The sequence below is a fragment of the Cynocephalus volans genome, chromosome 10, assembly GCF_027409185.1.
Source record: "Cynocephalus volans isolate mCynVol1 chromosome 10, mCynVol1.pri, whole genome shotgun sequence".
NCBI lineage: Eukaryota > Metazoa > Chordata > Mammalia > Dermoptera > Cynocephalidae > Cynocephalus > Cynocephalus volans.
This window is the reverse complement of record NC_084469.1, coordinates 2,407,541-2,434,808: the sequence shown is the minus strand read 5'-3', so window position 1 is coordinate 2,434,808 and position 27,268 is coordinate 2,407,541. Positions and strand designations below refer to the sequence as shown.

General features: G+C 46.6%; 1 protein-coding gene across 3 annotated transcripts in view; it reads right to left on the bottom strand.

The window, feature by feature from the left end:
* The window catches only part of ACLY (ATP citrate lyase), a 56,014-nt gene that overhangs the window by 13,769 nt on the left and 14,977 nt on the right, over positions 1-27,268 (bottom strand). For 2 of the 3 annotated variants that reach the window (XM_063109595.1, XM_063109594.1), the window contains exons 12-20: positions 25,416-25,570; positions 24,658-24,748; positions 23,384-23,413; positions 20,150-20,291; positions 19,705-19,873; positions 17,660-17,764; positions 16,736-16,932; positions 14,595-14,676; positions 13,803-13,913 (exon numbers count right to left, since the gene is read on the bottom strand). In XM_063109595.1, coding sequence (XP_062965665.1) covers positions 13,803-13,913; positions 14,595-14,676; positions 16,736-16,932; positions 17,660-17,764; positions 19,705-19,873; positions 20,150-20,291; positions 23,384-23,413; positions 24,658-24,748; positions 25,416-25,570 — 1,082 coding nt within the window. The remainder of the gene's footprint in view (positions 1-13,802; positions 13,914-14,594; positions 14,677-16,735; positions 16,933-17,659; positions 17,765-19,704; positions 19,874-20,149; positions 20,292-23,383; positions 23,414-24,657; positions 24,749-25,415; positions 25,571-27,268) is intronic. The other variant, XM_063109596.1, reaches the window with a different exon arrangement.

The window sequence follows — 27,268 nt, the reverse complement described above, 5'->3', positions numbered from 1 at the left end:
TCACTATGTTGATTCTTCCAATCCAAGACCATGGGATATCTTTCCATCTTCTTGTATCCTCTCTAATTTCTCTCAGCAGTGGTTCGTAGTTCTCATTACAGAGATTTTTCACATCCTTGGTTAACTCAATTCCTAAGTATTTTATTTTTTTGGTGGCTATTGTAAATGGGCAGGCTTTCTTGATTTCTCTTTCTGGATGTTCACTATTGGAGAATAGAAATGCTACTGATTTTTGTGTGTTGATTTTGTATCCTGCTACTGTGCTGAAATCATTTATCAACTCCAAGAGGTTTTTGTGGAGGCTTTAGGCTGTTCGATATATAGGATCATGTCATCTGCAAACAGGGACAGTTTGACTTCATCTTTTCCAATCTGGATGCCCTTTATTTCCTTCTCTTCTCTGATTGCTCTGGCTAGTACTTCCAACACTATGTTGAATAGGAGTGGTGAGAGTGGGCATCCTTGTCTAGTTCCTGTTCTTAAAGGAAAAGCTTTCAGCTTTTCCCCATTCAGGATGATATTGGCAGTGGGTTTATCATATATGGCTTTAATTGTGTTGAGATACTGTCCATCTATACCTAACTTATAGAGGGTCTTTGTCATGAATGAGTGTTGAATTTTATCAAATGCTTTTTCAGCATCTATAGAGATGATCATATATATGGTCCTTGTTTTTGATTTTATTAATATGGTGTATCACATTTATTGATTTGCGTATGTTGAACCAACATTGCATCCCTGGGATGAATCCCACTTGATCGTGATGAATAATTTTACATATGTGTTGCTGTATTCTGTTTGCTAGTATTTTAGTGAGGATTTTTGCATCTATATTCATCAAGTATATTGGCCTGTAGTTTTCTTTCTTGGTTATATCTTTACCTGGTTTTGGTATCAGGATGATGTTTGCTTCACAGAATGAGTTTGGGAGATTTGCGTCTGTTTCAATCTTTTGGAATAGTTTGTAAAGAATTGGTGTCAATTCCTCTTTGAATGTTTGGTAAAATTCAGCTGTGAATCCATCTGGTCCTGGGCTTTTCTTTGTTGGGAGCCTTCTGATAACAGCTTCAATCTCCTTTATTGTTATTGGTCTATTCAGATTGTCTACATCTTCATGGCTCAGTTTTGGGAGCTTGTGTGTCTCCAGAAATTTATCCATTTCCTCCAGATTTTCAAATTTGTTGGCGTATAGTTGTTTATAGTAGTCTCGAATGATTCCTTGTATTTCAGATGAATCAGTTGTGATATCACCTTTTTCATTTCTAATTTTTGTTATTTGAATCTTCTCTCTTCTGTTTTTTGTTAGCCGTACTAATGGTTTGTCAATTTTAATTATCTTTTCAAAAAACCAACCTTTTGATTCATTGATCTTTTGTATTGTTTTTTGGGTTTCAATTTCATTAAGTTCTGCTCTGATCTCAATGATTTCTTTCTGTCTGCTAACTTTAGGTTTGGATTGTTCTTGTTTTTCTAATTCTTTAAGGTGAAGTGTTAGGTTGTTCACTTGCCATCTTTCCATTCTTCTGAGGTGAGCATTTAATGCAATAAATTTCTCCCTTAATACTATTTTTGCAGTATCCCACAGGTTTTGGTATGATGTATCATTATTTTCATTAGTTTCAATAAATTTTTTGATTTCCTGCTTGATTTCTTCTTGGACCCATATGTCATTAAGTAGAATGCTGTTTAATTTCCATGTGCTTGTATAGTTTCCAGAATTTTGTTTGTTATTGATTTCTAATATTAATCCATTGTGGCCTGAGAAAATACATGGGATAATTCCAATTTTTTTGAATTTGTTGAGACTTGATTTGAGACCTAATATGTGATCTACCCTGGAGAATGATCCATGTGCTGATGAGAAGAATGAATATTCTGAGGTTGTTGGATGGAATGTTCTGTAGATATATGCCAAGTCCAATTGGTCTAGAGTATTGTTTAGATCTTGTGTTTCTTTGCCTAGATGATCTGTCCAATATTGACAGTGGGGTGTTCAGGTCCCCTGATATTATGGTATTAGTGTCTATTTCCTTCTTTAGGTCTAATAGAGTTTGTTTTATAAATCTGGCTGCTCCAACATTGGGTGCGTACATATTTATGATTGTTATGTCTTCTTGATGGATCAGGCCTTTTATCATTACGTAGTGTCCCTCATTGTCTCTTTTTATGGTTTTTAGTTTAAAGTCTACTTTGTCAGATATAAGAATAGCTACTCCAGCTCATTTTTCTTTTCTGTTTGCATGGTAAATCTTTTTCCATCCTTTCACTCTTAGTCTATGTGAGTCTTTATGGGTGAGGTGGGGCTCTTGAAGGCAGCATATAGTTGGGTCCTTCTTTTTAATCCAGTCAGCCAGTCTGTGTCTTTTGATTGAGAAATTTAAGCCTTTTAAATTAAGAGTTGTTATTGAAAAGTGTTGATTTATTCCTAGCATTTTATTGATTATTGTTTGGTTGTCTTGGGTGTCTTTTGTTCCTTGCTTTCTGATATACTGTTTGTTTTCTGTGTTTGCTGGTTCCTTAGGTTGTAGATAGCCTTTTTGTTCATTTGTTTTCTCTTCATGAATGCCATTTTTATTATACTAGTGGGTTTTGATTTTTCTTGGGTTTTTATGGCAGTGGTAGTTATTTTTCAGGAACCAAACCCAGTACTCCCTTGAGAATTTCTTGTAACGGTGGTCGTGTGGTGGTGAACTCCCGCAGTTTTTGTTTGTCTGAGAAATATACTATTTGCCCTTCATTTCGGAAGGATAGCCTTGCAGGGTAGAGTATTCTTGGCTGACAATCTCTGTCTTTTAGTATTTTGAATATATCATCCCATTCCTTTCTGGCTTTTAGGGTTTGTAATGAAAAGTCTGATGTTAGCCTGATTGGGGCTCCCTTATAGGTGATTTGATGCTTCTCTCTCACAGCTTTTAAGATTCTCTTTTTGTCTTTGAGTTTTGCCAATTTGACTATATCATGTCTTGGAGAAGACCTTTTTGGGTTGAATACGTTTGGAGATCGTTGAGCTTCCTTGATCTGAAGATCTGTGATTTTTCCTATACCTGGGTAGTTTTCTGCCACTATTTTGTTGAATATGTTTTCAATGCAATCTCCTTTTTCCTCCCCTTCTGGAATACCCATGACTCGGATATTTGAGCACTTAAGGTTGTCTGATATCTCTCTCAGATTTTCTTCAATGCCTTTGATTCTTTTTCCTTTTTTCTTTTTGTCTGCTTGTGTTATTTCAAAGAGCCCATCTTCAAGTTCAGAAGTTCTCTCTTCAACTTCCACAAGCCTGCTGGTTAAACTCTCCATTGTGTTTTTTATTTTGCTGAATAACTTCTTCAGTTCGGCAAGTTCTGCTACATTTTTTTTCAGGGCATTGATTTCCTTGTACATTTCCTCTTTCAGGTCCTGTATACTTTTCCTCGTTTCATCATGATGTCTAGCTGAGTTTTCTTGTATCTCATTCAGTTTCCTTAGAATTATCACTCGAAATTCCTTGTCAGTCATTTCAAGGGCTTCTTGTTCTGTAGGATCTAGAGCTTGAGAATTATTATCCTTTGGTGGTGTACTTTCTTGATTTTTCGTATTTCTGGCATCTTTTCTTTGATGTTTATTCATTGTGGCAGGGGGTTTCACAGTCCACAGGTTTGACACTATTGACTGACTAAGATGTTGCTGTGGTTGCCAATTTGGTATGGCTACCTCAGTGACTGCTCAGTTGGCCACTAGCGCCTTGCATGTGTGATTGCCTCGGGTCTTGGGCTTCTCCGGGGAGCCACCTCTCTGGTCAGCTTGGAATCTGCTGGGCTGCTGGATCACGGGGCGGTACCACAAGGTGTGTGTTTGCTGGTGAGCTTCCACCTCCCGTGCTGGACTTCTCCCTGTTCCATTTGCTCTGGCCCGGGCTGCTGGGATGCGCCGAGGCACCACAGAGCATGTGGTCTCTGTAGAGCTTCCCCTTCCCCTGCAGGATGTCTCCCTGCTCTGTGCGTGCTAGGCCGGGCTTGGGATGGAGCCAGGTGGCGGCGGTGAAGGTTACCTACTGCTGGATCACGCGGTGGCGGCCCCTCCACATGGTGAGTGGACTCTACAGAGCTTCTATCTCCCTTGCTGGACGTCTCTGTGCTCCATACGCATTGGACTGGGCTGCTGGATCGCGAGGCAGCAGTATGGTCCCCGTGGAGTTCCTGCCTCCCCTGCTGGATGTCTCCCTGCTCCGAGAGCACTAGGCCAGGCTGAGAATGGAGCAGGGTGCCTGCGGTGAAGCCTACCTGCTGGATCACGCAGTGGCGGCCCCACAGGGTATGTGGTTTCTCCGGAGCCTCCGCCTCCCCTGCTGGACGTCTCCCCACTCTGTGCACACTGGGCTGGGCTGGGAATGGAGCCAGGTGGCGGCGGTGAAGCCTATCTGCCAGATTGTGTGATGGCAGCCCCGCAGGGCATGTGGCCTCCACGGAGCCTCTGCCTCCCCCGCTGGATGTCTCCCATTCCATATGCACTTGATGTTATGTTTTTATAGTTTAAATTGGTTGATCTGTAGAAGAGAGTGACACTAGGGACCGTCTATTCCTCCATCTTGACCGGAAGTCTCCTCTATTACTCCTCATATGAGGGCACTGGCTCTTGCTGGGCCGGACGGCTCCGGGCTCCTCCTCCTACGCCCTCGCGTCATGCACTTCCCAGCCTGTACTCTTAACCACTAAATAGAACAAAAGGGGCTTTCAGGGGAGAAAAGGTTAGGTAACACTGCTCTGGGTAGCAAAGGCTAACATACATGCCTTAAAGGGTGGGTTCCTAGTGCATTCTTTGCAGGAATTAGTCTGCATGGGTGGGTGGGAGGGAAGGAAAAGAGATTGTATACTAAAACTCTGGGTTCAAGGAAGTTAAACAAATTTTTTAACGCTTGGATTTCTCAAAACTAAACCCAAAATTCCTAAAAGGGAGTAGATAATATAGCATTTTCCTAACTTCTAGAAGCTCCCTTGCTTTTCTGTTTGTTTTGTTTTGAGGATGATTGCTAAAGGACCAGTGTTTCATGGAACACACTTTTTGTGAACACCACCCTCTTGTCTCTACTCTAATTCCCCAGTTCTTTATTTTTCTTAAAAAAAAAAAAAAAACATTTACTTCTATATATTGGTGGGGTCCAGTGTGTTGTTTCAATACATGTGTATACTACACAATGATTCACTTAAGGTAGGTAGCTTAGTTTTGTACCTGTTGGTCCACCCCTTCTCTTCGTCACCACTCCAGTCTCTGGTAACCATTATTCTACTCTCTACTTCTATGAGAACTGATGGACCTTGGACGTGACCAATGCCATTGTGCACACAATAAGCCCAAAATAGCTGCCAGCCTTCTCTTCCACTTCAGCACCAAACCCCTCCCCCCTTCCCTTTACAAGAAGCCTCATGACTTCTGCAAAACAGAAACCCTTTTGCTTCTGCAAGGGCACAGTTTTCCACCCTGGTCACATAGCTTCGGCATTAGCATAATGCCCCTCCTTGATAGTATCAGCCAGCCCTTGGCACCCTATATAAGCTCTCTCACCCCCACGTCTGGTGCTGTCCTCCATCTTGAGGGCAGCCCTGGGCTGCCCTCTACTTTGAGCACAGCCTGGTAGATTCTTTTCCTTTAATAAAGCTTGATCAGTACCTGGCATCTTGGCTCACTTTCATTATGGTGCCAAAACCCTGGAAGTGTTCTGGCCGACATTGTTGGATGATCCCCACCTGGATTGAAGGGACCTGGGCCACCTTTCCTGGACCTGCTGAACCGGATACCTCCGAGATTCTCTCCTTTTGCCATTTCAGACCAACACATCCAACATTGGCCTCAATTCAGGGTGAGTCAGTGGGTCAGTCCTCTCTCACCTCAGGTTCCCCCAATTTGCTCTCTCTCTCATTCTCAAACTCCAGGCACCTGACCGGAGGAACTCCTCTCGTGCCCCCCAGCTATTGGAGAACACCTCATTAGCTGGTCGTGGCTTTTCTCTTGAAAAGAAGGTGCACAGCAAAGAGGACGCTCTTGTTGGCACCCTTCTTCTACCAGGACTGCCCGTTCCCTTTCTCACCCTCTACACAGGATCCTCACGATCCAAACTTTCATGCTCTATGCCTCTGGGCTGTCTCCTGGACAATCTCTCAGCCTCCAGGGAGACATTAAAACTCGAACACCTCATTACAATGGATCCCAATGGCCACAAGTTGGCACTCTCAATTTAGATACCCTCCTAGACAACTTTTGTCACTGAAATGGCAAGCTGGAGGGATTCTTTATGTTCAAGCCTTTTCCTCTATCTTCAATTGTGTCCTTCTCTCTCTGTCAAATCTGTCCTGTGTCTCAAACTCTCCTAGCTCATGCCCGACCTCCCCTTCTGGACTTGGATTAATGTTTTAATCCGTCAGACTACTCTGTTCCCAGAACAGGCCACGTCGACTACCTCCTTACACTCCAAATCCTTCACCAGCCCCTCCACCTTTTCCCTCTCTTTGTCCTCAGCCCTGGCTCCTCTATATCCCCTTCTGTGAAGTGGCTGGGACAGAGGGATTGTCCAAGTTCATGTCCCCTTTTCTCTTTTGGACCTTCCCCCCCCCCAAAAAAAAAAAACTGGGATCCTTCCAGTCCAACCCAGACACATATCCGTCCCCTGAAGATAGGGAGCAGGTCTGGACTGCAGCCCAACATCAGGCAGATGAGGGTGGCCTGTGGGAGCCGTTGCTGTTCCTTGCATGGACCCCAAATTGGGACCACCAGGCCAGCCACGGGGATTGGGATCTCCAGGATAACATGATAACACACTTGATTTACGGCCTCCAAAAGCTACTAATTCCTACCCTGCCTCTCTGAGGCTTTACATAAATACACACATATATATCCAAATTCCCTTGCAGGCATGGCCCTTTTACACTACCTCCTCAATGCAGCTTTCAAGGTTTTTAACAACAGAGAGAGAGGAAGAAAAAAAAAAAAAGAAAGAAAGAAAGCGTTACAAGAGATCAGGCCAAATACCAGCTCCTGGCTAATGCTATCCATGGTTCACATACTCCAAAGCCAGGTGCCTCTAGGGGCAAGCCACCTGGGAACTGCTTTAAATGTGGTCAACTGGGCCACTGGGCATGGGCCTGTTCTAACCCCAGGCCTCCTCCTGGGCCCTGTCCTCACTGCAAACAGCCAGGTCACTGGGGGGGTTGACTTCTCCACTCACCAGAGAGGGAGTGGCCCAGTCCCCAACCCACAGCCTTTGGCTCCATGGCCATCCCTACTGGAGCTGCTTGGCTTTGCCCAGGAGGAGGACTGATGATGCCCACCCAGGGCTCGAGGCCCCCACGGAGATCACCGTGCATGAACCCAGGGTAATTCTCTTCATAGCAGCCGATCTCTTTTGTCACCGATACAGGAGCCACTTACTCTACCCTTCCTGAATATGCAAGACCAACAACCCCATCCTCTATCACAATAGTAGGGGTCACAGGATCAGAATACCACCCACAGATCACTCAACCCCTTTCCTGCACCCTACATCACATGCAATTCACATACAAGTTTTTAATAATGCCTCAATGTCCTGTTCCCTTATTGGGGTGGGACATCCTTTTCAAATTCAAAGCTACCCTTACCTTAAACACTTTAACTCCAGCTACAATACTCCTGTTGCACGCTGCCCCAGACCTGGGCCCTGAAACCTCTACCCTCCCCTTTCCTCCTGACAAAGTTAATCCTACAGTATGGGACACCTCCTCACCCTCTATTACTATTCATCACCCTCCCATCTTCATGAAGTTGCGGGATCTTTTTTCTTTCCCTAATGTCCCACAATACCCCATCGCTAATAAACACCTAATAGGGTTAAAGCACCTCATACACAAACTCCTTTCTTCTCATCTCTTATGGCCTACCCACTCGCCTTTTAATACACCCATCCTTCTGGTTATAAAGCCTAATGGCTCATACCATTTAGTACAGGACTAATCTTGACATGCACCATTCCCAACAACTTACTTGGACAGTTTTGCCCTAGGGATTTCAGGGTAGCCCCCACTTCTTTGGCCAGGCCTTAGCTCAAGACTTACCTGAACTTCCTCCAACATCTAGCACATTAATACAATATGTGGATGACCTCCTCCTTTGTAGCCCCTCCTATGAGGATTCACAGGCCCACACTGTTGCTCTCCTTAATTTCGTGGCCTCTAGGGGATATTGAGTGCCCCCAGCAAGGCCCAAATTTCTTCTCCTTCAGTTTCCTATTTGGGAGTCCACCTTGCCCCCAACACCAGAGAAATAATGGTGGATCACAAGAGTCCCAATTTTTTTTTTTTTTTTTTAAAGATGACCAGTAAGGGGATCTTAACCCTTGATTTGGTTGTCAGCACCACGCTCACCCAGCAAGCCAACCGGCCATCCCTATATGGGATCTGAACCCATGGCCTTGGTGTTATCAGCACCGCACTCTCCCGAGTGAGCCACAGGCCGGCCCGAGTCCCAATTTTGAACTCCCTACTCCTACCGCAAGGGGTGAAATCCTTTCTTTCTTAGGGCTTGCAGGGTATCTTCGCCTACGGATTCCTAACTTTGGAGTGCTAGCAAAGCCACTTTATGAGGCAGCCAAAGGGGATCCTGCCATTCCTTTAGATCCCACAAAGCCCATCCATTCTCCCTTCCAGCAATTAAAAGCTGCTCTCCTCACAGCCACAGCTCTATCCCTCCCAAACCTATCTCATCCTTTTATCCTATACATCACTAAAACACAAGGATTGGCGGTCAAGGTTTTGGAACAAGAGGCAGGAGATATTTTCTCCCCAGTTGCATACCTCTTTAAACAACTAGACACTACAGCTGGAGGATGGGGCCCCTCTTTATGGGCCTTGGTGGCAGCTGCCCTTATAGCACAAAAAAGCTCAAAACTAAGTTTTGGACAACAAACAGTCAAGACCTTCTCAGCCATAAGGCCAAGTTAATTCTCTCTCCTTCCCACCTACAACTTATTCACCTTATTTCCATTGAAAATTCCCAGCTCTCCTTTAAAGCTTACCCTCCCTTAAATCCAGCTACTCTCATCCCAAAACACTCACGACCCTTCGAACACAATTGCATGAAAGCTTTAGACCGCTTTCTCAATCCCTTTCCACACATCTCCCCACATCCCATTACACAGCCCCAACATACATGGTTCATAGATGGGAGCACCACCTCCACGCCCACCCCCCGGGTGGGAGATGCCATAGTAAATCTAACACACCTCCCCAAGCTGTCCATGGAACTTCACCGCCCTTGTACCCAATTTCTCCCTTTAACACTCACTCGCTTGCAAGCTGCCCCCCACAATCCTACAGGCCTCAGCCCCTTCAAACTTATGTATGGCAGACCCTTCACTCTCACACCTCTCCCTTCCAGCTCATCACCTTTATGCCAGTATCTCCCTACTCTTTTACTCATTAGGGATCTTCTTAGGGAACAAGCCAACCTTCTATTACCTCATCCTTTTCCCACCACCCCCTCAGACTTTAAACTGAGCCCAGGACAGCAAGTATATATTAAAATCTGAATCTCAAAGCCTCTCTCACCATGTTAGGAAGGGCCTTATACAATAGAAAGGTCTCTTGGTATCACTTATCCTTGGCAAAACTAGCACCTGAGACTTTACCCAAAGAATCTGTTAACACCAAGCCAGAGGGGTCCCTCTGCTCAACCCCCAACCCAACATCTCCTTACACTTCGTCCATTTTAGAACCCACAAAACTAAAAATTTCCAGGCGCTCCGCTCTTCCTTCAATCCCAGAAGAGGATGATCTTTCCCCTGGCGATTATCCTCTCACTCTTGATGGCCCACTTCATGTCCTTCACACAGGAGCTGCTCTACGACTGGTCCCAACCTGCTATCACTGGTTTGCCATCGTGGGACATGATAAGTATATGCCACCCCGTGTCCCTAACCTTTATTATACTATCTGTTCTAGTACTTGCTACAGGATTGGCCAGTGCGGCCCCAAAGGAGTGTAACATTATAGGAAGATTTCTCCTGGCACTCCTTTACCTCCTATCAGTAGGATGCTTCTTAGCAATTCCATTGTGGCAATGTGCCCTTTAAATTCTTTTGGCTCCCTAACCCTTCACATCCTTCCCGTGTTTTTCCTCCTATCTCAATGCTCCCCCTTACCTGGAACATGGAGGTTCCAGGTCCACAGGGATGATGCAGTCCTCAATGAATCAGACTGGTCCCCTAGTGACTCATCTGTCTCCCACTTTGCAAGAAACTTTTTGTGGCCACCCCCTCCCTGTTGATGCAGCCCACAACGTTTCCACAAACATCTCTTCACTTTCCTCTAATCTCACCTCAGTGGGGACTGTCAGCGTTGTGTGGGTCCTGCTCACACTCTGCCTTACTAACACCACCAAAGGCTACCACTCAACCACTCCTCATCTATGCCCTACAACCAGAATATATTTCCTTTGTAAAACTACGTTATCCTGTTGCCTGCCCCCTAATGCGATTTCTTGCATATTTGTTTGGCTCCAGACAGATGGAGGGATGGAGACGGGACTGGGGCTAACTTTGGGCTCCCCTCTCAGGAACTGCCCCCCTACTCCCGTAGGGCACTAACTGTACCTTTTTTAATTGGGACAGGGATCCTTCCTGCAACTGGGACTGACATAGAGGACCTTGCTACTGCCTCTCAATTCTATCAAAACCTCTCAGAAGAACTACATATAGATAGCATCTCCTCTCTCCAGCAGCAGGTCACCTCACTTGTGACAGTCACTTTACAGAACTATTGGGCCCTTGACCTCCTTACAACCAAGAAGGAAGGCACCTGCCTCTTCTTGGGGGAGGAATGCTGTTATTACATAAGCGAGTCCGGGGTGATCCAAAACAATTTAAACCATTTAAAGGCAAGCATTGGTCGCCAACGCAAAGGGTTACAAAACACAAGCACACCTTGGGGGCGGCCCCAGTCACTGAACCCTTGGATACCCTGGCTTATGCCCCTACTAGGACCCCTAACTGTGCCTCATCCTACATTTTGGTCCCTGTCTCTTTTGGTGTTTCTCTAGTTTCTTGCAGGAATGAATGCAGACCTTCACCAACCAAAAAGTCACCAAATTGTTCCTGCGAGGAGGATATCAGCCCCTCAGAATCAGCGACCCTTCCCCGGAAGAACACAGCTTCCACACATGAAACCAATACCCCGCCACCTAATTGTTTTACCTGCCAACATAAATCTTTTATTTTTTCCATATCTTCACCCATCTCCAGCAGGAAGTAGCTTCAGAAGAATGAGACCTTCGCCCCTTTTCCCTTCTCCCTGTACTTAAAAGGCAGAAATGATGGATCTTGGCACCATTGTGCACACAATAAGCATAAAATAGCTTCCAGCCTTGTCTTTTACTCCAGCACCAAACCCCTTCCCCCATCCCTTTACGAGAAGCCTTGTGACTTCTGCAAAACAGAAACCCTTTTGCTTCTTCAAGGACACAGTTCTCCACCCTGGTCACACAGCTTTGGTATTAGCATAATGCCCGCCCTGATGGTATCAGCCAGCCCTTGGTGCCCTATATAAGCTCTCTTATCCCACATCTGGTGCTGTCCTCCATCTTGAGGGCAGCCCTGGGCTGCCCTCCACTTTGAGCGCAGCCTGGTAGATTCTTTTCCTTTAATAAAGCTTGATCGGTACCCGGTGTCTCAGCTCACTCTTTCAAGAGCCACTTTTTTTTTTTAGATTCCACATGCGTGAGATCGTTTGGTACTTGTGTGCCTGACTTACTTCACTTAATATGACGGCTTCCATTTCCATCTATGTTGCTGCAAATGATAGAATATCATTTCCTTTTATAGCTGAATGGTATTCCACTGTGTATATTAACACCGTTTTTTTAATCCATTCATCTATTGATGGGCATTCAGGCTGATTCCATCTCCTGTCTATTGTGAATAGCATTGCTAAGAACATGGGAGTGCAGGTGTCTTTTTGATATTTCATTTCCTTTGGGTTTATATAAGAAGTGGGATAGCTGCGTTGTATGGAAGATCTATTTTTAGTTCTCTGAAGAACCTCCATACTGTCTTCCACAATGGTTGGACCAATTTACATTCCCACCAACAATGTAGGAGCGTTCCCTTTTCTCCACATCCTCACCAACATTATTATTTTGTCTCATTGATAAAAGCCATTCTAAATGGGGTATGATGATATCTCATTATGGTTTTAATTTGCATTTCCCTGATGGCTGGTCATCATCCTCATTTTACAGCTCAGGAAAATGAGGTAGAGATAGGCTAAATGGCTTGCCCTGGTCAAGGCAAGTCCACCAGGGATCTACCAAAATCTGATTTTACAGCCTGTGCAAGTAGAGCTCATCCCTGAGAGTGGGCAGGATTCTGTGACTTTCATCTCCCCTTTTACTTACTTGGAAAAAAATACACACACACACACACAGAGTTTATACTTATACAAAATGAATCATATTATAAACATTTACTGCACCCTCCACTTTGTTAGATTAAATATATCTTAAACTCATTCCATATCAATGTATCAGGATCTACCTTATTCTTTTCATGACTGCTCAGTTTTCCATTATGTGGATGTGCCATGATGACACAGTCCTCTCCAGATGAGCATTTAGGTTGCTTCCGTTTTTTTGCCATTACAGTGCTGCAGTGAGTGTTCCTGTACACATACTGTGAAATATTTTTGCATGCATACCCATAGGGAAAATTTGCAGAAATGGAATTGTTCATTCAGAGGAGATATGCATAACTGGACAAATATTGCCAATCTGAGGTGAGCAGAAATCTGAAGAGAAAAGGCAAGCACTCTAGAGAGAAAAAATAGTGTGACAAAGGCTTCCTGGTAGGAAAAATTTAGGGTTTGAGTGTTACAGGAAGCCTTGAATGCCAAGTTTTATCTTTTTATATATACAGCACTAAGACAAGGCTGCTCACACCTGTTGACTAACTGGGTGACAAGTGGTTGTTTCCTTCGGTTTCATCATCACTGGATGAGTATTTTCAAGAAAGAGGATTCTCTGTGCTATAGTATAGGGACTGAAGTGTGGCTTATGAGACTCCAGCTGTAGACAGATAGCTCAGAAGCTCAGTAGACAGCAGAAGCTGAGATAGTGTATACATTCTACACCTGTGACATGCTGCCAGTCACTTTCACATACACGATATTACGTTAAAAATTCTATGACCAGGCCGGCCCGTGGCTCACTCGGTAGAGTGCGGTGCTGATAACACCAAGGCCACGGGTTCGGATCCTATATAGGGATGGCCGGTTGCTCGCTGGCTGAGTGTGGTGCTGACAACACCAAGCCAAGGGTTGAGATCCCCTTACCGGTCATCTTTATAAAAAAAAAAAAAAAAAAAAATTCTATGACCAACCCCCTTTCCTTCTACAACCTCTTCCCACACAGAACTTCTCACTGTGCGCCCTCCAGCTCTGAGCCAGGCCATGTCCTCTCCATTCTCGGCCTCCCTTTCTTCAGCAAACCCCTTCTCATCCCCTAAGACGCAGATCGAGCTTCACCATCTCAGTGACGTCTTCTCAGCTCCTCCAGACAGCTGATTGCTCCCTACTCTGAGTAGAGACTCAAAGCCTTGCTCTGGCCTTAATCTGCTGATAAGTGTGCCTCCACTAACTGGAAGTGAGCTCCCAGATAGCAGAGCCCTGGCTTGACCTTGTAGTAACCAAGCAAGTAATAAACGTTTATTGAAGGAACTAGCTGTTTATAAGATGACCACACGGTTCACCTCAAATGCTCCCTCTTGGGCTCCCCACTCCCTGCCCAGTAGTGACCTGTCCCAGTCATACCTCGGATGAGAACATAGAGGCACAGGTCCCAATGCACCAGCAGACCACGGGCTTGGTGATGCGGCCCTCCTTGATGCCCCGGCAGATCTTATATTCCTCAGTGCCCCCTATCTGTCAAGGAATGAGTAATGGCGAAAAGCCCACAAGTTAGTGGAGCCCATCCTGAGTTGTTCCAGAACCAGCACCGCAGCAGGAAAAACTGCCCCAAATTATGCAGGGGCCAAAAGTCATCAAGCGTCGTATGAGATACAACCTGGCTAGAAAATGAGGGGACATGGGCTTCGGCCAGATAACAGAAAGGGAGTTTAGTTTCAACCTGGAACATTCAGACTGCATGCAAGGAAAAATTCTAAAGAGATAGCATGTGTCTTAGGGGAGTCCCTGGGACCCCCGCTTCCTGATCTAGGGGTATAACACGATTTAGAATCAGACCTACTCAAGAGGTACAAGAAAGGACGTGGTTACGGACTCTCCCAAACTTTAAAAAATGCATTTCTTATTCTAGCTGTCTACTGCCCACCAGGCAGAGACTAGGGCCAGCCAAAGCAGAGCTTCTCCTCTACTGGCCCTAACACTGCATGACACTAGGAGGTAAGAACTCTTTTTTCAGGAACATACGGGGCTGTGCCAACAGTGACAACCTCTAGGCCCCAGATTCTAAGGGTGGGATTATCAGGAACTGTCACTTTTAAGTTATATATACACAAAATGTTGAAACGTTTTAAAAACTCAGTTTAAAACACTGAGATCACGTATGACTTTTACAACTGAACTTTTTTTGAAGTAACTCACCTCCCCAAGAACCACAATCATTTTGACTCCTGGAGTGTCCTGGTAACGTAACACATGATCCATGAATGTTGAGCCAGGGTACCTGTTGAGAACAGGGAGGACTATAGGATGAGAAGGCTTGGGGAGGTGTATGCAGGTGTAGAAAGCAACATGTGCACTTGTACTAGGCAAGCTAGATATTTTTGAGTTTGTGGATGGCCAATGAAGACCCAGAGATGCCCTAGGAATAATGGGGAGGTGGGAGGGGGAAGGTAGCAAGTGGAACAAAAGGGAAGGGAGGGAAGGAGAGTTATTTAACTTGCAGAGGAAGAGACTGGGCACAAAATAAGCCCAGAGAAGTTCACTCAGCAGTAAGAGATGCTCTGGAAAGCACACGTGTGGTAGTTGTAAAATATGACCACAAATTCTTTGAAAAAGGTGGAACCTGACGCCTCTTCTCCTGGATATGGGTCAGACTTAATAATAATCTCATGAACAGAATGTGGCAGAAGTGATTCTATGACACTGACTTCCAAGACTAGGTTATAAGAACACTTATACAAGAGTGCCAGGCAGCACTCTTTTCTGAATCACTCACCCTGGGGGGAACTAGCCACATGTGCTCAGGACACTCAGCCTATGGAAAAGCCCACAGAGAAAAACCAATTTGCCAGACATGAGAGTAAGCCACCTCCAGCCTGGGGCAAGCCTTCAGGGACTGCAGTCCTGCTGACACCTGACAGCAACTTCACGAGACCCCCCCACCCCAAGCCAGAGCTGTCCAATCAAGCCTCTCCTGAGCCACAGAAACCTCAAAGATAAATGTTTATCATTGTTTGAAGCCACTTTGTTTTGAAGTAATTTGTTTTGTTTTTACAAAGCAGGAGATAATTAATACAATGTGTTGAGCTATGTCCCAGGATGGCAGGCTATTATTAGAAGTTCTATACATTTTCTCTTTTCTTTTCTTTTCTTTTCTTAAAAGGATGACTGGGGTAAGGGGATCTTAACCCTTGGCTTGGTGTTGTCAGCACCACACTTAGCCAGTGAGTGAACCGGCCATTCCTATATAGGATCCGAACCCATGGCTTTGGTGTTATCAGCACCATACTCTCCCGAGTGAGCCACGGGCCAGCCCTATACATTTTTTCTATTTTCTACTGACTTACGAGTTTGCACAAGGATTACTTAATGCCAAGCAGGTTTCTCTGCAGTTTTTTTTTTTTATATGCTCAAAAGCATCATAAATATAAGAGGACGGTCTGAAAAGCAGCATTTCCTAAACTTATTTGGCTTGGAGCCTGTGGTCAAGGAGGACTCAGGGACTAGGGTTCCCTGAGCCACACCCCTGGAGATCTTGGCAAAAAGTGCTTCACTGGCACCCCATCTGAAATGATTTGGTAGAGTCAGGAAGATGGACAAGGTGACTCACTCTCCAGTAGCTTCTGATTTCTGAGCCAAATAGCAGTAGCAGTAATACTAGCGGTAATAATAAGAAACAGTACGGCTCACACTTATTATGGACTTAGTGTCAGGCATTACTCTAAGATATCACTCTTTTGATGACCTACTGATCACTATTCCCACTAACAAACACAACAAAGATACTATTACTAACTACAATTAACACTAACTGAGCACCTGCTAAGTTAAGCGCCAGGCCCTGTGTTAGCCAGTTTACGTATATCGCCTTATATGTCCTCCCATATGTCTGTTGTCCTCCCAACATTCCCACAAGGTGGGAGCTATTATTTTAGCCATTTCATATGTAAGGATGATGGAAGTATTGGGAGGTTGGCCCACCCAGAATGCCCCCTGTGGTAAACAGTGAAATTGGGATTTGAACCGCTTTGTTCTGATTTCAGAACTGGCCCTCCAGCCCACCACACTCTGCTGCCTCTCTGAGGCCACATCTCAGACAACAAACAGAAATACCCCCAATGCCCTGAAACACATTTAAAAACACATTTCCCTGTGTTTTCTGATTTCCTGCTCTGTCACTCCTGAGACAAGAGCAGACACGCCCCATTTTATGGCCTTAAGCAACATTCCTCTAGGCCTGGAACTCAGTGGTGGGCAGCAGACTGGAGGACCCAGTGTCCGGTCTCCCAACCCACACACTCTCAATGTGGGAGGCCCCTTCTTGGTCCCCAGCTGATTACCTGTCCCCGCCAATGGCCACGCCTTCATAGACGCCATCTGTGGTCCGAGAGATGATGTTGTTGAGCTCATTGGACATGCCTCCAGAGCGTGAGACGTAGGCCACGCTGCCTGGGCGGTACAGTTTGGAGGCCAATATGTTGTCCAGCATCCCACCCGTATTCCCGATCTTAAAGCACCCAGGCTTGATGCCTCCAACCTGCAGGAAGAGAAAAAGCAGTCAGGGAGGAAGGTAGCTTCCTAACTGATCAGAGGGCTCAGGGGAATCACAAAGCCCCCATAACTGCCCTGCCCCCTCTAGCCAGGCCCAGGAGGAAATGGCCAAGAGAACCAGAACCTACCCACTGAGTTTTCTGCTTAGGAAGAACATGGCTCACTATGCTCAGAGTGAAGTTACCTCCCTTGCTCCAGAGGGGCCACAGCAGCCAGCAGAGGTATAAAACACAGCTGTGCTCCCCTGCTCAAAATCACCCCTGCCTCTGAGATGAAAGGTCCCTTGCTTAGTTCAAAAATCCTAGCTTCAACTTTTTAATGCAACAACTAAGAAAAAACAAACAAAAAGATATTCAAAAGATCTTCTTATGTAAAGACCTCTGGGTCAAAATATAAAGCCTCCAAGAAGTTTTTGGGGTTTTTTTTGGTTTATATTTAAAGTAATAATCAAAGACTATGCTACGGTTTTATGAAGGTAAACAAATACTACAACAAAAACAACGTCTTGTTAGTCCCTTGAAAGTATAAAGATAGTTTATGGAGAGAACCCTTTAAAAAATTAACTGGAAATGAACAGACTGACTTTCAACAGGTACTCCCTAAATCTTTTCAACCTAGGAGAGAGACAGAAGAGTCAAAAAATGAGATTTCAAAGGGCCTCAAACTTCATAAGATAGACTTGAACTAAAAGGCTTTTCGGAGGGGAAGCTCACAGTGGCAGGTCCGATGATGGTCACGCCCTTCTGGTCTGCTTTCTTGATCAGCTTCCTTGTGAGGGCTTCAGGGATGCCTTCAGCTATGATGGCGATGGTCCGGATCTGGAGGATGAGATCAGTTCCTTCCTGCTGACTTTCTACCTCACACGGGAATGAGGCAGCACTGTTCAAGGGCCCACCTCCCATGCCCCCTTCCAGGGTCCAGAACAAAGTCATGTTAAGAATATGCACTTCCTTCTTCCCACAGACTTCTGTTCCTACCCTGATCACTCTAACCCTCTCCCAAAAAGAGAGGTGGTAGACACCCGAAGCTGGTCACCATTTACCACCGTGATTCAGTAAAGCAGCAGATGTTTCTGAAATCCTGCTATAGTCAAAGCTGCAACATTCTCTCTCTCCCCAAAATCTAGACTACCTGTTCCCTACCCTGTCCTCTTGCTTGCTCATAAAGCAGCTATCTATGGCTTTTCTCAGCAGTACCCTCTGAGTCTTGACTAGGTCCCCACAGGACAGGGCCTGTGAGAGAAATGAGCTACTTCCACACTCAACCCAGAGAGTGGGCTGGAGCGGGGGGGCAGGATAGATCCAAGAATCATCTCTCTTTGGCTCAAGACCAGGGCCAGCAAACTTCTATAAAGAGTTAAGATAGCATTTTAGACTCCGTGGGTCATTGTGGTCTCTGTGGCAGTCCTCTGTGTATGAAAGCAGCCATGGACAATATGTAAATGAGAGCATGGCTAAATTTTAATAAAAATTTTTTTACAAAAACAGGTTATAGTTTGCCAACCTCTGCTTTAGACTAAAAGAGCAGCTCATTTTGAGCAGATGTGCTTTCTTTTTCATTCACCTAGATATCAAAACAATTTTATGTTCTCCAGTCAAAAACTGAAATAAGCCATTGTAGGAACAGACAATAATTTTGAACAAAAGACTCAATATCCTAATCTATAATGGGCTTTTACAAATAACAAAAAAAAAGCACAAACACCCCGATAGAACAAAAGGGAGGGAGCGCAAGTCATAGCCAATGTTTTTAAAGCTCATCTTAGTTAATAATCAAAGATATGCAAATTAAGCAGCATGCCTATTAATTTTGCAAACATTTACTGTTGGCAAGGGTATGGGGGATCAGGCACTCTCAAACTACCAAAGGGAGTTTTACATTGACACCTTTCTTGAGGACAGGATATCAAAGGCTTTCAAATCTGCACATTCTAATGCAGCAGTTGACTTCTAGAAATTTATGCTAGGGGAATAATTAAGGATACATGCGAATGTTAACCCGAGATGCCCATCACAAGGCTTGAAAAAGCAAAAATGATGTTGCCAATAAATATTTATAGGTGTGGGAAAAGTAACTGAAGAAAGCAGATTGTACAATAGTTTTGTACAATATTAACTGATTTTGTTCAAATCCAGGGAAAGGTGTGGATAAGGACATACTCAAACAGCAGCAGCCAAGTATTTATTTTCTTCTTTTTATTTATCAGCAGTTAAAAATTTTTATATCATAAATAGGTAATATTTGGGGCTGAGCCCGTGGCGCACTCGGTAGAGTGCTGCGCTGGGAGCGCGGCGACGCTCCTGCCGCGGGTTCGGATCCTATATAGGAATGACCGGTGCACTCACTGGCTGAGGGCCGGTCACGAAAAAACGACAAAAAAAAAAAAAAAAAAAAAAAGATAAATTTAAAAATAAATAAATAAATAAATAAATAAATAAATAAATAAATAGGTAATATTTGTGTAATAAGAAAGTGCTTTTTGCTGTTTTCCGAGCCAGTCTTGGATAGCATGGAGAGGATCTGGTGGAGGCAGATAAGCCAGAACTGACTTTGTAAGCCCAAGTAAGCAACCCCACCTGGTCCCATCTGCCCTTGGTCACTATCCTGACTCCTGAAGATCACAAGACTCTAACCGCTTTCACCAAACCACTGGCCTCTCCCAAATCCCAAGCGTTTTGTTCTAGGTGGCAGGGACTGTGGACACCATTTGGGAGTCTCTCCTGCCTCCCAGCCCTCCACCCCATGGCCCAGTGCCTACCTGGGCATAATTCATGGTCTCCAGGGTGCTGTCGTAAGCAGAGCGGAGGGAGGCAAAGTTGATCAGCACGTCTACCTCTGGGTGCTTCTTCATGGCATCAGCCATGTTCTTGAAGACAGGGATCAGGATCTCCTTATGTCCCCAGTAAAATTTCTGCTTGTGGTCCCCACTGTGAGAAGGTGGGAGAAGGAGTTAGGATACTCTCAATCTGTCAGGACTGGGGAGGGGGAAGCTGAGGGGAGAAAGTTCACCTAGAAGGTGGAAAAGGCAAGGTCTCTGCCCTCAAAGAGTTTCCATCTAAGGGGAAAAAGATTCCCCGGGAATATCAACTCAGCAAAGGAGATGAGCCGGCTGACTCCCCAAGCTTTGTCTGGGCAGAGAGAGATTAGGTGAGGAAACCCTGCATGTCAGCTCTCTCCATGCTTCCTGCTGCAGTGTGACTCACGTGAAAGGGTAGACCATGGCGGCCACCGAGGGCTCGTCTCGGGAGCAGACGTAGTCAAAGTCCAGCATGCCTTGCACAGCCCGGGTCTGCATGCCCCACACAATGGCCTTGGTGTGGCAGCTGAAGAGGGTGGCACTCTTTCCTGGTGGGCAAAGACACAGCGAGTGCACCCAGAATACACACCCCAGGAGACCCGCAGGGGCTGTCTGCTAGACCCCTTCACGCCCCAAGTCCAGGATGGTGGCTCATTAAAACCACAAAAGAATGTCAAGATGAAATTTTGAGATCTCGAGGAGGAGGTGCCTCAATTTTTCTGGAAAGAGGCAGCAGAGGAAGCAAAAAGAGCTAAGAGGACCTGACTGGCTGGTAAATAGCTCAACAATGAGCAGAGCAAGGACTCCCCATACAGAGAACAGGCCCACAGCCGAAGATGCCCAGGAGAATTCCTACAGGACCTGATTAATTTCACGGGCAAGACGTAAACAGGTTATACACAAATGAGGTCTTGATAAATTATTTTTAAAGTCACTGGAAAAATGTTAAGTTCTCTCAATTTTGGTGGCCTCAGGACTTATAAACAACACCCTGACAATACTTATCACCTGTAAATCTGGACATAAAGCAAGCCCTGGTCAGGGTTTGAATCCCCAGAAATTCTCAGTCAGTGTAGGCACAATGAAGAGGTTTGATGCAGCTGGGGCTGAGGACAGGGCAGCCTTTTCTCCAACTGAGGTTGTAGCCAGGACTCTGGCACAGGCAGGAGCTGCCAGCTGGCAGCACAGTGCCCCCACTTTCTCTCTCCTTTCTTCCATCCTCCTCCCTTCTACCAGGTGGCTCTTTCCTGCTTAGCACAGCCTCTTGGACAGGCTCTCCTACAGGCAGGAGAGGTGAGGGGCAAAAGAAGGGAATAAAAGGAGCTGGCAAAAGCACAGGCTTCAGCCTGAAGGGAATGGACCCTCCACTATCCTGCAGGGAGGGGGCCTTCCCCTCCGGCTCCCGGTAAGTCCACGTAAAGGAAAGCAGCCCTCGGGAGGTTCTGAGCTTCCCCAGAGAGAAAATGCATCTAGCCCAGTGGCATCTGGTATTAATTAACTTATTATACTAGTGCAGGCTTAGCTAACCAAGTTCAAGATCTGATTAAATCCCTCTACAGGGATGGCACATGGCTCACTCGGTAGAGTGTGGTGCTGATAACACCAAGGCCAAGGGTTCGGATCCCATATAGGGATGACTGGTTAGCTCACTGGGTGAGTGTGGTGCTAACAACACCAAGTCAAGGGTTAAGATCCCCTTACCGGTCATCTTTAAAAAAATAATAAATAAATAAATAAATAAATAAATCCCTCTACAGGCTTGCCTCTTCCATCACACCCATAAGCTTCTCATGACAGAAGGCTCCTGGTGTTGCAAATACCTGGATTTACTGTCACCTGGACCCACCAGGGTTCTGATGAGACATGAGATCACAGAACAAGGGAAGCCACCTAATCCAGTTTTTGTACTTTCCAGTCCCCAGTAATTGATGCCCAGAGATGCCAAATGACTGAAGTCCTAGGTCATCCAGAATCAGAGCCAGGATTGCATAATAACTTAAGATGCAGCTCAACTGTGCAACTGAGGAGGAAGAATATAAATCAGCACGGCTGAGACTTGCCATTCTCAGGGGGAGCCCACACCCTAGTCAGAGTGCGCGCATGAGCACACACACGTGTCTGTCCCCCCAAGAGGCCAGGGAAATCAGGACAAGGCCTGGAATCTCTACAAGCCAGGCACACCTCTAGCACAAAAGGGAAGAGCTATCGTGCAGATAGCAGAGAAACCAAAGCAGAAGCGGCCGATCCTCAGCCCACCAGCAGCAAAGAGGCCCTTAAGAGAATCTCTGCCCCTTCAGGCTCCTCCTTTCCCACTGAAGGGAAGACTCCCTCCCTGACCCACCTCCCTTTTCCTTCTCTCAGTTCTTGGCATGGCCAAGTGACAGAGTAACGAGAAAAAAATCCTGTCCCCACAACCTCCCCGCCTCTGGTAGAAGAGCTCTCTGAGAACTGGAGTCTGTCCCTGTTCTCTCCGCATGGGGCTCAGACTCTGGTCTTGCCTTTTAGGTAACTTTGGATCTTGCCAGAGGCAGACAATGCAGGGATTAAAGACAGGTGGTCAGAGGCTGCGTCCATGGCCTTATCAGAGACCCTGCATGGTTACTCCTTCCCCTCTACTTAGCAAGGAGTCAAAGTCATCTCAGAACACTTCCCCAGCCCCACAGCTGTGAATGTCAGCAAGTTAAATGTTAGCCCTGAGGGGCCAGCCCGTGGCTCACTTGGGAGAATGCAGTGCTGATAACACCAAGGCCACAGGTTCGGATCCCTATATAGGGATGGCCGGTTAGCTCACTTGGGAGAGTGTGGTGCTGACAACGCCAAGTCAAGGGTTAAGATACCCTTACCAGTCATCTTTTTAAAAAAAAATAAATAAATATGTGTTAGCCCTGATGCTTTGAAGTGATTAATCTACTCACCTGGGCCAGTGGGCAAGTGTGTGTTTCTTCATGCGCCTGTGGATGTGTGCGTGCACAGAAAATGTCCATTGTAAAACATGACCTTACACATCAAAGTGCAGATCCTTTCCAATTACCCTGTCTATAGATATACCGCATACCCTTCCAGGTTTCGATCTCTCTCCTATATCTATCCTGTATACCAAATCCCTGGGGAAAATCTAAACTTGACCCTGGTATTAAGAGCTCTGGGGTGAAGTTGGCAGTGGTAAAGTTGAGGCAGGAAGTGAGAAGACAATGACCTCCTGAGATGTAAATGAGGAGCAGGGTGACCTGTGACTCCCCTCCTGCACACCTGAAGTGACAGATGCCCACTGCTCTCTGCCACTCCTCTTTCAGTCAGAGGGCTCTCTCCTTCCAAGGCAACCCTCCCTCCTTGACACCACCCCACTCTCCAGAGCTGTGGGTCTGGCTCCCGCTTCTTCCACCATCTCCACCCCCATCCCAAGTGCAGAGCCCAAGACAGCCACACAGTGAGGAGAGCTGGTGGGTGTGTGTACTCAGCAAGGGTTGGGGGGAGGAAGAGTGAAGATTAGGGCTTGGGGGCGAGCCACACTGAGGCAGGGACAGAAAATATACCAGACAACACTGCAACCCACCAGGGGAGGGGGAAACAAATCACACAGGAAAACTGCAACCCGCTAACAAAGCCACACGCAGAGTTGGGGCAGGTGGGGGAATCCTACCTTGCAGGGATCTTGGACTTGGGACTGAATCTGTCAAAGAAAATGACCAGAGCAACTGAGTGACCCACTGATGGCTGGAGGCTTTGCAGGCAGAGGGTGGGAACAGGGAAGGGTCCCATGGACAAGTCTTTCAGGACTGACACCCTCACCATCTCTCGTCTATTCCACAATGGACAGGAGGAGTAAATCCAACAGAAGAGGTGAGAACACCACTGAGCAGAACAGAAGCAGGAAAGGGCAAAGACCAAAGAGAGCAGAGAGGGGGCAGGAGGATACACCAGTGACACCTCCCCCAGGCCCTCTGGAGGGACAGCTGGGTGACTTGTCCTCCCATCTGGGCTCTCTGGCTGGCCAGTCCCACCCTCTTCGTGCCAATCCCTTTCTTTTTCCAAGAGGCACAGAAAGATGAGTAGAACAGCACGGGTTTGCACCCGTCATTCTGTGCTGTGGATGAAGCTGCTGGTCTGGGGATTGCAGGGCTGTGTCTCCTGATCTTGAGCCCCTGGAGCTAGTGTCACTGTTTCCCAAAATGCCTTAAGCAAAGTCTGTCTGTACCAGGAAGAGGATGCACAGGCCACATCAGCCCACTGGTAGCCACCACGGCCTACCTAATGCTGGCTACAAGGGCTGGTGGGCAGGGATCACGTCTAGATGGATCAGAGGATGGACAGAAGAATGGGGTGAAGTACAGACGGGCTGGCAGACAAGGTGTTTTCTCACGTGGGGCTCCCAGAGGAGGGAATGTCTTGGTAAGAGCCCTGGGGGCTGGCTGGTTAGTTCAGTTGCTTAGAGTGCGGTGTTATTAAGACCAAGGTCAAGGATTCAGATCCCCCAGCCGCCAAAAAGAAAAAAGAGTAAGAGCCCCAGGATGGTGGGACTGGGGTGGAAACTGCTAGTGTAGGAGCTTGCTCTGCCATCCCGAGCTCCCGGCTCCTGCCCTCCACTTAGGAGGAGAGTCTCAGAGAACTTTTCACCTCTGGTATTTCTGTAGCCCCATCTCCTCAACAGCCTCCCTACCCACTCACACCCCACAGGAAGAATGGGGGTAGAAGGGGTGGAGATAGAAGTGACACAGCATGGTGGGGGCCCTCGATCTCAGAGAGCACATGGGGAAGGATTGAGTCATTTCGTCCTCATGTCCCACTCCCAAAGCAAAGCCCCAACCACCTTCCATCCACCTCCACCAGCCCAGGTGGGACGGGGAAAGGGAAGAGAGAGAGGGAGCCCTCCAAAGGTCTGTTTGCTACAACATGCCTGAAACCTCTGGGAGTTACCTTGTGGCATGGCAGGCTTGGCCTTCTTTGCAGGTGCCACCTCATCAGCCCTGGACTCAGAAAAAGATGCTGTCCTGCTGGGGGCTGGAGTCTGGGGTGGGACAAGGAGAGAGAATAAGAGGTAAGAGTCACTGGTAGTAGCTTGGAAAAAAGCCACTGGTCCTTAAGGCCCCAAAGAAATCAGGTAAAAAAAAATTATGTACAGCACTGTTCTTTATAAAAGAACAGTGAAAAACTTTTGTTTGTTTGTTTGTTTTAAAAGATGACCAGTAAGGGGATCTTAACCCTTGACTTGGTGTTGTCAGCACTACACTCAGCCAGTGAGCAAACCGGCCATCCCTATATAGGTGTTATCAGCACCGCACTCTCCCGAGTGAGCCACGGGCCGGCCCCAAAAACTTTTGTTTTTCAAAAGTACTATCCTAACAATCCTGAGATAGGAATTAATATTGTCCCATGTTACAAATGAGCAAACAGAGGCTCTGAGTGGGTAACACACCTGCCAAGGTCCTTCCCTCAGCAAGAAGAGAGTCAGGATTTGAACTTAGGTCTGACTTAATCTTTTCATTACACTAACTTGACTGGGGCAGGAAAAAATTGGCACAGAGAACCAGAAACCAACCAGGTACTAACTTCCCTATATTTCTCCTATGACCCCAAATGGCAAAAGAGCAGCACTGTGTCCTGGATTATGGGTTTGGGGGTGGAAAAGATGAGATGGTTTCTTCCTGTGAGCTGGGAGGAAGCCTGGCACCTACCGATGTGCTCCCACTGGCGTTGAGGAGGAAGTTTGCAGTGTGGGCCGCTGTGGGCGGCTGATTGGGGATTGGCCGGTGGCCCAGGGCCATGCCCACAATGGCTGTCATATGAGTCTCTGTACCAAAGACGTGGATGGGGATCCCAGTGGTCTTCCCTGTGAAGGAAGGAAAAAAACCCATCATTCAAGTCTTCAAGTAAGCAGCCACGTGACTCTGCAAAGGTGTCTTTACAGCCTTGCTCAGTCTGGCACTTTTGGTGCAAGACCAATTCTCTAGGACAAGTCAGCTGTTGAAATTTCACCACCATTGCCAGTTGTTTGGTGGTATTTTTGGTGGCTGGCCCTTGACCTTCATGTTATAACACCATGCTCTAACCCCCTGAGCCAACTAGACAACCCACTGCCAGTTCTTTGCAAGAAGAAGAAAAAAAATTTCACCACCAAAAGAATCTTTCTAAAGACCACCTGCTGATAAGAAGAGTAAGAAACAGCTTTATTGGCAAGCCTCAAGTGATCAGAACGAGCATTCTTCCTGCTCAGGACCCGGGGCTGGCTCTCCAACCCCCTCAGCCCTCATTGCCTGCGCGCACACACTCCAACTTGCTAGCATGGCCTAATTTCTCTACTCCTAAACACACATTTCCCTGGGGCTCTGGCCCTGCTCCTCCTTCTGCATGAAGCGCTCTTGATCCAGAGCTTCCCCTGGCTGCTCTTGTCACTCAGCTTAACCCAAGCTAAGCCGCCTCCTGAGAAAGGCCTTCCCTACCTGATGGCTACTCTCCTGCAAAGCCCTCTTCCACTGTTTACTTGTTCCAATTGTGAGAGCACCATCTGGCAGCATTTGTTGTGCTGTCCCCAGGGCCTGGCCCACAGTTTTACATGAATGAATGAAAACCAGGACTTGGTATCATTGCAAGTAACTTAAGGGGATGTAGTGTTTGCCGTGGATACCAAATTTGGAAAAATGGAGGATGGAAAGGTTTCCTCTCTCCAATCAGAGGGTAAGCTCACTGGACGAGCATCTTATATCTGTCGCCCCTCTGGCATGTCACGTGAAGCCTGCTCCACAAAGACTGCTCTGAGCATTGGGGGCTGCACTTAAGACCAAAGCTGCTGGTCACAAGCTCACTTGTCTCAGGTTCAATCAGGTTGACTTAGGGAGACACCATTTTAGTTCTGACAAGACATGGTCCCTGACTTCCTAAAACTCTGTGTTTGAGGTGTCATAAACCTGCACGAAACACTCAAAATGCAGAAGCAAGAAAAGAAACCAAAATGGATGCCACCCCCTCTTCTCCTGCATCTCAAGGAGCAACTCTCTCCAATTTTACCCGTTGCTTGGCCCTTCTCCTCTTGTCCCCGCATCTAGGCCACAAGTGTTCCACCTCCTGTCTCCTGCCACCCCCGCCTCCTCAGTGCAGGCCACCACTCTGCCATGGCCTCCAGAGTAGTCTCCTTGCTTCTACCCTGGCCACCCTGCCCTTTACTCTCCACCCAGCAGCGAAATAACCCTATTCCAACCTAAGTCAAATTATGTCACTCCTCTGCTCAAAGTCCTCCCATGGCTGCCATCCCAGGGTCACAGCCAAGTCCTCCCAGGACCTAAATGGTCCCGCCCTGTCTGCTTCCGCTGCCTCTCTCTCGGCCCTCCCTGCTGGTCCCACACACACAGGCCCACTCCCAGCACAGGGCCCTGGGACATGCCCTTTCCTCTGCAGACAGTCACCACTGAGCTACTGCTGCCTCTCCTCCAGGTTTCTGTTCAAATGTCACCTTCTTGGTCAAGCATTTTCTGATCACCTTATTGAAAGCTGCCCCTCCCCTCCTACACATGCTATCCCTCTCCCAGCTTTG